Source organism: Neopelma chrysocephalum, unplaced genomic scaffold (genome assembly GCF_003984885.1).
Source record: "Neopelma chrysocephalum unplaced genomic scaffold, ASM398488v2 Primary Assembly neopelma1_182, whole genome shotgun sequence".
In the NCBI taxonomy this organism is placed as follows: Eukaryota; Metazoa; Chordata; class Aves; order Passeriformes; family Pipridae; genus Neopelma; species Neopelma chrysocephalum.
The window spans coordinates 1,637,452-1,650,785 of record NW_020897844.1 but is presented as its reverse complement, the minus strand read 5'-3'; the positions used below and the strand labels follow the sequence as shown (position 1 = coordinate 1,650,785).

Sequence of the window (13,334 nt, the reverse complement as noted above, 5' to 3'; positions counted from 1 at the left end):
TATCAAACACATCCCGGGCGGAGGCAGTGTGAGTACCTTCACACTTTGAATGCACTGTGATAATCCTGATTTTAGTGGCATGTTGTTACACTAATCACCAATGCTATCTGCAGCCACCTTGCTGTCACATAGCCATTGGGGACGTGCTGTCATTTAACCCCATTAACCCGAAAGACATGGTGAGATGAACCCTAACAAGTCCTGGACATGCCTGACATGGACAGAACTAACTGCCCCTTGTCCAAACCATGTCTGTAACAAAACATCCCAGTAACTCCAGGGTTTGGCACTTCCTGGAAGGCTGAAAGCCTCGTTGTCTGTGGGATGGGGGCTCTGGCAGACGGTGATGTAGGAGACGAGTAAATTTATGAGCAGACCCCGTCCTCGTTGCTTAATGTGCTGCTAAATTGGACATGATCCTGCCCAACAGATGAACGTGCAGGTTCCTGCCCGTTCCCATCAGGCAAGTATGATCCATGCAAATATTAAGCTTCTCCTTGCTAATGAATGTGTCCGGCAGCGCCCACGGAGGCTGAGCCTAAAGTACTGTTGAGTTAATTGATTTGAACGCTGGCATTTCCAGCTGTTCCCAGATAAATACTGGACTCAGCTTTCAGTTACTGTGCCAGAAACCTGGAGAGACTCCACAGAGGTCGATGGATTTACAGCAGTTTCACTGGAGACAGTTTGGGACCAGGAAAGACGACGGGCCAAGGAAGACCCCAAACGGTGCGACCCGTGGTCTGTGGGGGCCTGGTCTGTCTGAGGGAGCATCTCAGATGTTCCCCATGGATTTTTCATGGGCTTTCCTTGATCTCTGTGGACGCCCTCCCTGAGAAACTGAGCATTGCAGAGGGCTTGGCACACGCTCGCAGGGACACAGCTGGGTTTGCAGCCTCTGGCTCAAATTTGGTGTCATTCTGCAGTTACTTCATGGGCCAGAGGAGCTGCTCTGCGAGCCCAGACCCCCGTGAAGCAGTTCCATGGTTGTTCCTCTTCTTCACCCTGGAGTCCTGCACTGGCTGGGCTGCCTGGTGTGTGATGGACCAGGAGCTGGTGTTGGCCATGGATCCCCTGTGCTGTGGCTGCTGCTGAGCTCCAGCACAGCGTGCTGAGCTCGTCCCTTCCTCCACGGAGAGCTCACACCGTGGGCGAGCGATTGCAGCTGAACTGGGTTAAAAATTATCTGGATTTTTGGCTGGGGGTTGTGATCCCTCCCCAGGCCCTGCCAGCACAGAAAAGCCTGTGATCTGTGCCTGGCTGCAGCAGCTCTGGGAGCTCTCGGAGCAAAGCCCTGTGCTGACGTGGCTGCACGGGCTGTCCTGGGGGCAGGGATGGGCCTTGGGGCTCCTCTGGGAGAGGGGCAACAAGAGACCCCCAGGCTTTGATGGCCATTGTATCTTAAATCCCAGAGACCACCTGCCCAGCCATCCCTGCTTCCAGGGGGAACTGTCACTACCTGAGCTGGGTACCTGGATTTTTAAGCCCATGGATGCTCTGACCAGGTGATGCATTAGGCAAAAAGCACTTCTTATGCTGAGAGGTGGGATCCCCAGGTCTCTGGCACTGCTTTCCCAGGCAAACTACTCTGTTCCCCTTTTCCTTTCTTGCTAAAATGGGGAGGATCCTTCTCTGCTCCCAGCAGGATGGGAAGGGATAATGGAGTCCTGTCTGTCAAAAAAGGGACTGGAATGAGAGCAGAATATTCCAATTGCTGATTGTTTGCCCTGGAAATGGGAGGCCTTTCAGTCCCAGGTCTCAGTGGTGCCTGAATTGCTCGTAGGCCCTTTGGGGTCACAGCTGGGGTTAGAAAGGCCCCAGCTGCCCTTTTCGGGTCCCTTTCCTGCCTTCCGACCAAATCTGGCTCCTGTCTTGTCCAGTGCATTAAACGTGTGACCTTTCCCCAACTCTGTCTCCGTGTCTGTGTCCACGATGTGCTCCAAGGCCCTGGGGGTTCATTCCCCCACTCTCTGTCTCCCGTCGAATGTTCCTTTTGGTCTGCGTGAGCATCGGAGACAAGGCAGGTCAGCACAGGGCTCTGCGCTGGTGGGACCAGATCTGCTCCTGTCCTTTTCCTGGCTCTGTGATGGAGGGGGAGTGTTTCTCAGGGGTGTGACAGTCCACCACCCAGCTCTGAGGGTGATGGGGCCAACGTGAGGACTGGAGGGTGCACCTTCCCCTGGGGGTTGAGTCAGCAGGGGGTTCTTGGGTGCGATGGAGAGCAGTGGCTGCGATGAATCCTCTGTGCTGGTCTGGAGGCCGCTGGGAGGGAGGAGTCAGCTCCTCTCTGAAGCTCCCTTTGGTGCTGGCACATCCTTCCTGAGATTTGTGAGAGCAGCACAAACGCGATGCTGGAGAAAACACGGAGAGCAGCACATGCTCCCCATGAAATCCAGGCTATCCCCGAGAGCCAAGCACTCCCCAGTGCATGGGAACCACCCCGAGGTGTTGATGGTCCAGTTCCTCCTGCACAGCCCCACTAACTCCAGCAACAACTGACCCACACCCAGGTGTGGGTCCAAACCCAGGGTCTGAGGTAACCTGTGGGGTTCTGGGGATGTTTCCTCCCCCCTTGTCTCCTGCTCCTGCCGTAGCTGCCGTGTGTGTGCCGTGGTTTGCCGTCCCTGGGGGGCTCCCAGCCCTCCGCGGCCGTCGCTGTTCCCGGTGTGGTGTTTAACTGCTAACGTAGCACTAAACCAGCCCCACGTTGCTGCCCCTGCTGTGTGTGTGTCCCGTGTCACCCGCTGTCCATGGGCAAAGGCCGCCGGCCCCGCGCGGTCCGTGAGCGGGGCGGGATCCGTGGAACTGCTGCAGCCCTTGTTCTGAGACATAATGGGACGAGCAAATCAAAAGCAGAGCATAAATGTCACGAAATGCTGTTGTGCTTCGATATTTTATAACATTTTAATCTCTTATGATGTGATCTCCAGATATTTAGACTTTTCTTTGCTGTTTTATTTTTTTCTCCCCCTGTTTTTTTAACCCTTATTTCCGTTACAGCATTTTTCAGAAATGCATATTTTGGTCACTCTTTTAAAAGTTCTGTGCACATTGATCATTTCTGTTCTTTCAGTTTTTGTGGACATAAGCTTTATGTTTTACACCAGAAAAGGTATTTATTTTTTACGTTTTCTCTCTGGTATATCTCCTCCTTTTGGATGATGTGTATGCAAATCTTAATTAATTACCACTCCACTTTCTCTCTCACTTGAGCACTTTAAAATTGCCTCTACTCCCCCCTCTGTGGAGAGGTGATCTCGTGCATGCTGACATGTTAAGAGGCTACTGCACATGGGCATTAATGATCTCCCATTTCTGATGACAGTTTCTTTTGTATCATTAATCTTCCTGGGGTTTGAGCTGTCCTTTCCCTCCAATCCAGCTCAGGTGCCGCTGTGTGTTGTGCTCCCCCTCCCCAGCCAGTCCATCCTGGCAATGAGCTCATCCCTTTTTCCTCTCTCCCACGGGCAGGTTCAAATCGTTTACAAGCCAGTCGACCTGAGCCACGTGACATCCAAATGTGGTTCCCTGGGCAACATCCATCACAAACCAGGTACCCTTTGGCCTTGTGCTGATCCTGGGAGCTGGTGGGCTGTGCTGTGGTGTGTCTGGAGATGGGGAGAGGGTTGGGATAGGGCAGGGAGTGAGGACAGGCACGTGGAGCAGTGACTGGAGCACCAGAGTGAGCCCTGGAGTGCTGGATGCTGTTCCCAGCTCTGTCACTGCCAGACCTGCTCCTGTCTGCCCGAGTGCTCGGAGCAGGGGAGGGATCTGGTGTCATCTGAAGGACTTTTCACAAGGGCCTGGAGTGACAGGACAAGGGGGAATGGCCTTAATTTGAAAGAGGGTAGATGTAGATTGGATATTAGGAAGAAATTCCTCCCTGTGAGGGTGGGGAGGCCCTGGCACAGGTTGCCCAGAGAAGCTGTGGCTGCCCCTGAATCCCTGGAAGTCCAAGGCCAGGTTGGACGCGGTTTGGAGCAACCTGGGCTAGTGGAAGGTGTCCCTGCCCGTGGCAGGGAGTGGGACTGGGTGGGCTTTAAGGTCCCTTCAACCCACTGTTCTGTGATTCTGTGATCCATGGATACCTTTGTGCCAACACATCCCTGTAAGTGGGAGGTATTTAGGAATAAACAGGGGGGGCTGCTGGTTTGGGGGATCAAGGTCAGCTCCCTGCCCTCAGTTCTGTAAAACATTGAGGTGTGTGCCAGCTCTGCAGAGCATCCTTTGGTAGGTCTCTTTACCCTGTCTCCTATTTACCCTGACTCCTGGTTTTCCCAAATCATCATGGGGTCCCTTTTGCTGCTGTTTCCCTGGGCCTCACCCTCTGCTTGGCCTCGGAGGGCTGTGGCTGAGTCTCCTTGGAGCAGCTCAGATCTCAGTGACCTGGCTGCTGACCCAACCCCTGCTCTTTACTCCAGGTGGAGGCCAGGTGGAGGTGAAATCTGAGAAACTGGACTTCAAAGATAAGGTGCAGTCGAAAATTGGGTCCTTAGATAACATCAGCCACGTCCCTGGAGGAGGGAATAAAAAGGTAAAGGGGCACTGGGCTGGGAACAGGCACCTTCTGCTGTGTCTGGCTGTGCAAGTGAAGATGGGTGGGAGTCTGGGCTTGGAGAGGGTCCTGCTCAGGGCTCCTGGGCTGCCTGTCCCAACCCAGGGGACGTTTGCTGGAGCAGAGCTGTGGCAGAGCTGCCAGGACTCCAGGCTGTGCCTTTCCTGGCCCGTGGCCACGCGGATGAGTTCGGGTGTCAATGACAGCCTCTGCTGTGGTTTCCTGCTCTTTCTGCCGTCTCTGAAGTTCGTGTTTGCGTCTCAAACCTTTCTCATGAAGGAGTGTCACCATCAGCAACTCCTGTGCACTCTGGGTTGGTGCAGTGGCAGCTCGGGGAGCTGCAGAGGTGTTGGATCCCAGTGCAAGTGGAGCATTTAAAGCTCAGCTTTATTTAGAACAGGTGACTTTGCAGCAGTCTGGCCCTTCAGAAGGTGATCTCTCCTTCCTAACTGAGGACTCTGTGTAGGGAGGGGGTGCTTGGGGGGATTTAAATTGAAACACAAAAGCCACTCAGGTCAGGGGAACAATGAACTTGGGGTGAGCTGTTCCCACTGAGGCTTTGATGCCAACTTCAGTGAGTCTTAGCTGAGTAAAACAACCCCCACAGCCTGGCTTCAAGGCCACCAAGTCCCCAGCAGGCCGGGGAGTGAGGACATCAGGTAAGCACAGAGCTGAGACTCCAGCCTGGGGACAGACAGGGGTCAATCTCCCCAGGGAAAAAAAGGCACTTTTAGCTTGCTTGTTTTTCCAGCACTTTTTTCTCAGTGGGAGAGGAGGGTTCTGTTTCAGCTCCTGTATTTTGGCACTTTGTTCTTGGCCACATGTTCTCTGTGCACCCCCAGCTCTCACCTCCAGCCGGCCTCTGACTGCGGGACCGCTTGACTTCCTTACCCTTCTCTCTGCTGTGCATCAGCCTCCCCTGTGCTTCCCTCAGCCCTCTGCCACGGGTTTTGTGCTTACAGTGACAGTTCTGTCACATCCCAGCTCATTCACTGGGCCACAGTTTGAAGGGCTTGCCCTTTGCAGGGGGATTTCTCTGCAAAGGTGTGACCCAGCAGTGACATCACCACCTCAGCCTAAACCCTGCCTAAACCCACACCTGGAGGAGGTTGTGGTTGTAACCGATTTCAGGTGCTGCCTCAGATTGCTTCCATTCTCCAGCCCATTCCTATCCACACCAGGATCATCCTGGGGCAGCACTGCTCCAAGGTGGAACAGGGGGAGGGGACGGGACACAGCTGAGCCCCACCAACCCTCCACACAGAGCAGCTGTGGGCAGCTCTGCTGCCCCTTCCCCAGCATTTCCTGTGTCCCCAAGTCCCCTCTTTGCTGTGTGACACACAGATCCAGGCTTGGACTTGCAGTCCACAGCTCCTCAAGCTGAACTCTGGTTCCTCTGCTGCTCTGGCAGTGGGTGTTCTGTGGGGAGCCGGGGTGCTCCGTGCTGTGCCACAGTGCCTGTGCTCTCCCTTGGCACACCTGGAGAGTTTTCCTCTCCAGCTCCAAAGGCAGCCACTCTTCTTCCTATGAGTCAGTGAATGGCCCTGTTTTTCAGACCTTTTTCTCCACAATTTTCTATTCCTTTTCTATATTTTTGGTCTTTTTTCCTTCTGGCTGACATTTATTGGGTCGTGGTTTTTGTTGCTGATGCGTTTTTTGCCCCCCACCGCCCTGGGCGGGTTTCTTCACCTGTAGAGAGAGAAAGGCAAGGAAGACAAGACCCGGACCCCGAGCCCAGACCCCGCTGGGCTCCAGGCCCTGGTGCTGGAGCCGCCCACCCTCATGGAGAGCCAGCTCCCAGCCTTGCACTCGGCTGGGGAGGGCACCAGTAAGTAGCAAACCCCATCCAGTTCACCTCCGCTCGCCGGGAGAGGGGTTTGGCTTCTGGGAGCAGCTCTGTGGGTTAAGGGGAAGCTTCATGTGCCATATGGGGATCCCACCGCCCCTAAAATCTCTGCTGGGGGAGTGAGAGCAACCCAGGTTGTGCCCTTGGAGTCCTGGGACCCACCACCACACCTGGGGAGGATTTTGCAGCATCCCGAGATGCTCCGGTCCTGCGATCCCCTCCGGCTGTGCCCATTCCCTGTGCGGGCCACTGGAAGGGACATCCCTGAGGACTGGAAGGGACATCCCTGAGGACTGGGGGACACTGGTTCAGTGCTCTGAGCTGTCCTCCCACCTCTCAGCGGCCGTGCTGGAGCAGGCACGTGGCAGGTCCCACCAACCCCCCCCGACCACGCCCCCCTCACCGCCCTCCCCTCTCCTCGCAGATTGAGACCCACAAGCTGACCTTCCGCGAGAACGCCAAAGCCAAGACCGACCACGGCGCCGAAATCGTCTACAAGTCCCCCACCATCTCCGGAGATGCCTCCCCGCGCCGCCTTAGCAACGTCTCCTCCACCGGCAGCATCAACCTGGTGGACTCCCCCCAGCTGGCCACGCTAGCCGACGAGGTGTCTGCCTCGCTGGCCAAGCAGGGCTTGTGATCGGGGCACGGCGGCGACCAGGAGAGAAGACAAGGAAAGGAAACAAAACAAAACAAAAAAAAAAAAAGGAAACAAAAATAATAATCTGGCCTTCTTCCTCTGTTCCTTTTACAGCTGCTTCCCCGTCCCTAACTGGTTAATGATTTAACCTGCTTTTACTGTTCATTCAGCTCTAGCTCCAGGACTTCAAAATCAGTGACACTATGAGGTACAAAACCTCCTCTCCCCCTGCTCCTCGGAGCGCACAGCCCGTCCCTGTCCCCACGCTCCCCCTCATTCCCTGCCGCGTCCCTCACTGTCCCAGCCCTGCCCGGGACCACCCGGGGAGGGCGCCCGAGGGGACGGCCCCGCACGGCGCTGACCCGAGCACCCCACACCGGCACAGGGCAGCGGGTGGCCCTCAGGGAAGAGGCTGTGACCTTCCCACCCTCGTCCCCCCGAGGATGGCCGGGCTGGCCTGAGGGCCGGGCGCGTCCTGGGTGCACAGCCAGGGACTGCGGGGAGGTGCCCTCCCTCCCTGCGTTAAATTTGCCTGCTGATTTGGAAGAAACCTTTTGTTTTTATCTCCGAAAGCCGAGATGTGTCTGAAGATAACGGCCAGGTACCCCCCAACCCCGCTCTCAGCTCCGGCAGCTGGAGTACAGGCGAGCCCGGGGTACCCGCTGCGGAGGGGCCCCGACGGCCGTTCCCCTCTCCGTGGCTGTGCTGGAACCGCTGAGTGGATGAGTAGAGGCTTTTCCCCATTCCTTTGGCAGCCCCTCGTGTCGTAGAGTAGATTTGTCTGTATATGCTTGGACCGTGCCAGGGTGATTGTTTTCATAAACGAGCATGTGTTTGAAAAAAAAAAAAATAATAAATGCTGTAAGTAGTTTTGAGCTGCCCCGCGCCGGCTCCGCCGCAGCCCAGCCGGGGGGGTCCGGGCAGCTCGGCCGGGCTCTGGGTTGTGCCAGCCCCGGGGTTGTGCCGGGGCAGCCCCGGCACTGCATGTCTGCCGGGTGGGAGGTGGGCACAGAGCCGCTGCCCCGCGCCCCGGGGAGGGCCGGGGGCTGCGTTGGGCTCCCCGGGGGCTGCGTTGGGCTCCCCGGGGCCGGGCACCTCCCAGCCCCCCCGGGGCGTTGGGTGAGGGGCACTCACAGCTCCAGGGCTGGGATGGCTCCTGGATTTTGGGTGCAGCTTGTGACATTTTTGGGTTGTTCTCTTTCTTTCCCTGCAAGGTCAGCTCAGCGATGGCGGAGGCGGCAGCTCCGTGGCCCTGCTGTGCCGGTGGCAGCCGTAGGAGACCCCCGGGAGGACGCGGGGAAGGCGCGAGGGAGGTGCAGCAGCTCCCCCAGCCTGAGCTCGGGGCCCAGCGGCTGCTCCCTGGCACTGAACCCCCTGTCCGGGCGCTCCCCGGGTTTGAGTTGGCAGCGTGTCACCCCTCCCAGTGTCCCCTCACGCAGCACTGACCGCCCCCGGCACCGCTCAGGGACAGGAGCCGCTTATTTCTTTTGCTACTTTTGTTCCTGTGGCTCCCTGGGGAGCACGAGGGGGTCCCGTGGCCGTCCCCACCTGCCCCTTCCCTCTACAACCAAAGAGACTGAGATGCCACCAGTGCAGCTCTGTGTGTGTCCTCCCGCCCTGTGTCCCCCAGAGGCACCAGCCGAGCTCTGGGGGCACAGCTGGCAGAGGTGAGGGCAGAGGGGGCACCGTGTGGGCCCCAGACCGTGCACCCCAAGGGCTGTGCTGCAGGGAAAGCCGTGCTTTCCCAGCATCGGAATCCTGGTCTGGCGGGGCTGGCAGAGGGTCATGCTGGGGCATGGGGCCCTGGTCGTCCTTGGGGAGGTGGCTGGGTGCCACCAAGGCTGCCAGAGCAGCTGTTCCCGGGCAGAGCAGCGATTCCTCCCAGGACAGGACTCACTCCCATCCTGCAGGAGCTGCAGACCCGCCTTCGTGCGCCCTGTGCCTCCGGGGGGCTGCTGGATGCCTGGCTGGGGCTGGGGGATGGCTGTTCGGGGGGTTCAACCCTCCCCTCTGCAGCCCCAGGAGCTGCTTTACTGCTGGGGAGAGGCTGGTCCAGCAGCACCACCACGTCCAGCTCGTCTCTCTCCGTTCAGTTGACTCCATGATTGTAGCCGTGCTCTGTCCCCGACTCTGTAGCGCTGTAGGAGCCGCCGCGGTTTTTGTCCTCTGTAAAACGAGCAAGTGGGAGAACCCCGAAAGCATCACCCCCTTTATCCCTTTTGGGCTGCAGGACGGTGTAGCTGAGCTGGCCCACCCTGCCCTGTGCCACCCCCGGCCCCTCCGTGCAGCCCCCGAGGGACACCAGCACCCAGGGACGGGGACGTCCTTTGCGTGTGCCGAGCTCCATGAGCAGCCCCTTCCCGCTGCGAGTGTCCTCAGCCCCGTCTGCCGTCCCCCTCCCGGGGGCTGGGGGGGGTCCCAGGACAGCCCTTTCCATCCACCTCGTCGCCCGCTGTCCCCTCCACCAACCCGAGCCACGTCCCCAGCCCTGACCCTGCGTTCAGACCCAGGCCTGAGGGTCCCCGTGAGCAGCCTGACCCCCAGCTTTTCCTTTACTCCACACACATCTTGGTCTGAAAAGGGTTAAAACCGGCACTGATTAAAAATAAAATTAAAAAAAAAATCCTATTTCTGCACTCCAAAAAGGATCTGGTTGTTAGCGAAGGTCGGTGCCAGCCTGTGTGGCGTTGGCAGCTCCGTTGCTCCCGCGCTGCGCCGGGGCAGGGAGGGAAGGTTTGATCTCAGTGTATCATTCTAGCTTAGCTTCTGTCTGTGGGTGTCCATAGTGTATCGTGTGTTTAACAACTGGTTTACACTGTTGCCGTAAAAGTGAATTTGGAAATAAAGTCATTACTACAATAACGACAACCGGCGCCTCTTTTCCGTGCGGGAGCAGGGACACGGGAAGGGGGGGATCCCTCCTCGCTGGAGGATCAGCTGGTGGGGAGCAACAAGGATAGGCAGGGACTAGTTTTCACTTTCGAAGTACCAGTTCCCACCCTTCTCCCGGGGGCACAGTGGGCTGCAGGAAGTGGAGGGGGTGTCTGGTGGGCAGGGCAGAGCCCCAGCAGCCGGGAAGCCCAAGTGTTGTGTTATTTTTGGTCCCTGACCATAGACAGGACATTCTCAGAGGTGGAGCAAGACCAAACCCTGCTCTGCCCCCACAGCCAGGGGCTGCTTTGGGTCCTGGCAGCGCCACATTCCCCAACTCCAGCCCCATCCAGCCTCTCAGGGCTGCAGCTTTCATAGAATCACAGAATCATTAAGGCTGGAAAAGACCCCCAGGATCACTGAGTCCAGTCCTTGACCAAATCCCACCGTGCCCAATCCACCACTTGCAGTCCAGGAGCCACCACAAGGTCTCTTCACTCTGCACCTTCCTCAGGACTCGCCTGCCCTGTGCAGGTGGGAGAACTTTCCGGCCTGGCACAGCTGCTCGTGCCACTGTTTGCTTTTCCAATTGGATTCTTCCTGCCCTGTTAATGCCTTGTACTGAACCTGGCGATGCTCAGGCTGCTGCCTCATACTTTGATCTCCTGGCTAATAATCAATTGGCACCTTCCCGTTTCCCCTCTGTGGGGATAACGAGGCACAGAGTATAATTCCCTTATTTTGGGACTCTAGGAGCAGCCATGAAGTTGCCTCCCCCCACTCACCTCCTGCAAACACTGAACTCGCCCCACAGGGGCAAATGCTCCCCAACAACAGTCCCTGGGTGTGAACCAGCAGCACTGAGTTAACCCCAAAAAAGTAAATTAAACCCCAGCCTGCGTGTTTGGACGGAGCAATGGGAAGCACCACCGAGCCCTGGTCCTGCTCCATCATCTGCCCCAGAGCAAAGCCCAAATCCAGAGCTCCCACAGGACAATTCCTCCTCTTACTGAGAGCAAGTGCTGGGAAATAACATCACAGAGGAAAGAAGAGACCACTGAAACGTGGCCTGGGAGGGAAGGGGCTGATCTGAGAGCACCGAAGGGCCCCTTCCCCGTCCCAGCTTGGTATTGCACACTCATCACATGGAATATTCCGTTTTAATTTTTTTTTTAATCTTTTCTTCTTTTTTTTTTTTTTATAAGCACATTTGTGCTTTGCCAACAGAATCAAGACATTAACAAAGATCAGCTTCTCGGAAGAAAAGCATTTCTATATAACAAGGACATTACACAGCTCAAAGCAGGAAAAGAAAATATTTACAAAATACAAGGTGGGTTGGTTGTTGGGTTTTTTTTGTGTGTGTGTGTGGTTTTTATAATGCTAAAAGGGTTATTCAGAATTTTCAACCTTATAAATAGAAAAGCACTTCTGCAGAGGGATATGGTAGCGCCGTTGTTTGTTGGGTTCTTTTGTTTGTTTGTTTTAAAGAAACAATGACGGATCCTTTTAAACTAGAACAGAACCAAAACCACGAGATAATGTTGAAAATTGTGAAAACCCCGACCATGAAGCAGTTCAGCGACTATTTCTTTACGATTACAAAATGGAAAAAAAAAAAAAAGTCCTTTGTAATTTTTTTCCCCTTTTTTTTTTGTCTTTTTTTTTTTGATTTTTTTTTTTTTGGTGATGTGATTATACATAAGACAGGCACAAATGCTATAGCAACAGGACAGGGACCAGGAGCCACACCGTCGGGATGGGAAAGCGTTACAGATGGGGACGGTGTGCGGGATCCGGGAGTCACTGCGGGTGCGGAACCGGGCGGGGAGGGACGACAGCGAACTCGGGTTCAAACTCCAATACCTGTCAGAGGGGACCCCCCAGGCCCCCCGGGAATGAAACGGAACCAACCCCTGAGCCGGGGCCGTGCGGGAGTGGAGCGAAGCTGTGGTGACCCCTCGACCCCCCAGAGCCGCCTCCTGCCTTCCCCTCTCCACTCTCCCCCCTGCGGGAACCACCCCGGCCCTGCCTCATCAACCACCCCGGCCCTGCCTCATCCCACTCCCGGCGGCTCCTCCCCGCCTCATCCCGCCCTCCCAACCCCGGCCCAGCCCCACGGTTCCAGCTGGATCAGCCTCATCCCCAAAGGGCATCCAAGTGCCCCGGGAATTCTGCTCCTGCTCAAAGCATCGGGGACTCTTCCCCTCCCTGCCCTCGAAACACGCCAGGTGGACACAAGCTGCTTCCCAAATCCCACTCTTTCCATGCAGAGCTGGAGCAGCCACAAGGTCCCTCCTTTCCCCCCTGCCGGGCACAGCAAGGGCTGCTCCAAACCTGGGGAGAAGGAAGGGGGAGGCGGCCCCGGGGGCAGAGGGGGGATCAGGGAGGGGCAGAATCCCCCCTCGGGATACCTGGAACTACAACCTGGGGGAGGGAAACGTGGGAGGGTGGAAGTGCAGGTGGGCACAGCCAGACAGTGAAGGTTGCAATCCCAAGACATCACTTTTCACCACTAATTTCACTCCACTAAAACCTTTCAGGGAGGGGGGTGGGGTGGGGGGAGCAGGTTAAGAGAAAACGACACCCTTTTGTTGGGAAAAACTATCCCCGAAATCTGCTAGTCAGCTAAATCCTGTGCTCTAGTTTTATACACCTAAGGGGGGGAGGGAAGGGGAGGGGGTCTGGTGGGCTGCTCCCCTCCCGAGGCTTCACTCCGCTGGGAGGAATCTGGGGACTCATTCATGTGACGAGGAAACATGGAGAAGGAAAAAAAAAATAAAAGAAAAAAAAAAAGAAATAAAAGAAAACAAAACAAAAAAAAAAGAAAACAAAAAACAGTTTCTAAACTCCTTAAATTCACTAAAAACTGTGAAAATTCCCGGCAGGATGTTTGAATATCAAACGCAGATTTTGGAAGCTTTAATGCCAAGAGTTAGTTCTGTGTGTTGGTTTGCTCATGTCTCCCCGTGTGTCTCTATCTGTGCGCTGGCCGCAGGACTGCGGAGCAGGAGGAGGAGGAGGAGGAAGAGGAGGAGGAGGAAGAGGAGGAGGAGGAGGAGGAGGGAGGGGGGGCCAGCGGGGTTCGGCTCTTGAGGCTGGCCAGGCTGGGCGAAGCCGAAGTGCCATCGGATTCCCGGGAGGATTTACTGCCCGACGTGCGGCGGGTGCAGCGCGACAACCGGTCCTGGGGGTCGGATTGGTCCTCGCACTCTGTCCGGGGGTCGTAGGAGAGCGGGAAGGTGCGTCGCTCCCAGGGCTGCACGGCCTGGAGGGGAGAGAACCAAGGCATTGGGGAATCCATTGGGGAATCCGCTGGAAAAGCTTTTGTGCCCGTGCTCCTGGAGCAGCAGCTCCCCAGTGCCGTGTCCCAGCCCCGGGAACAGCACCTGGGAAGCTTCTGACATGGGGAGGACATGGCA

The 13,334-nt window shown here is 56.5% G+C and overlaps 2 protein-coding genes across 21 annotated transcripts in view; one reads left to right on the top strand and one right to left on the bottom strand.

The window, feature by feature from the left end:
• MAPT (microtubule associated protein tau) overlaps positions 1 to 9,903 on the top strand; it is a 28,415-nt gene extending 18,512 nt beyond the window's left edge. For 13 of the 19 annotated variants that reach the window (XM_027702254.1, XM_027702252.1, XM_027702237.1 and 10 more), the window contains 3 exons: positions 3,472 to 3,553; positions 4,422 to 4,534; positions 6,826 to 9,903. In XM_027702254.1, the coding sequence (XP_027558055.1) occupies positions 3,472 to 3,553; positions 4,422 to 4,534; positions 6,826 to 7,041 (411 nt within the window). In that variant the 3' untranslated portion in view covers positions 7,042 to 9,903. Of the gene's footprint in view, positions 29 to 3,471; positions 3,554 to 4,421; positions 4,535 to 6,250; positions 6,384 to 6,825 lie in introns of all 19 variants that reach the window. The other 6 variants (XM_027702236.1, XM_027702247.1, XM_027702243.1 and 3 more) reach the window with 2 other exon arrangements.
• Positions 9,904 to 11,208: 1,305 nt separating this feature from the next.
• Positions 11,209 to 13,334, bottom strand: part of KANSL1 (KAT8 regulatory NSL complex subunit 1) — a 104,631-nt gene continuing 102,505 nt past the window's right edge. For both annotated transcript variants that reach the window (XM_027702225.1, XM_027702224.1), the window contains one exon: positions 11,209 to 13,180. In XM_027702225.1, the coding sequence (XP_027558026.1) occupies positions 12,890 to 13,180 (291 nt within the window). In that variant the 3' untranslated portion in view covers positions 11,209 to 12,889. The remainder of the gene's footprint in view (positions 13,181 to 13,334) is intronic.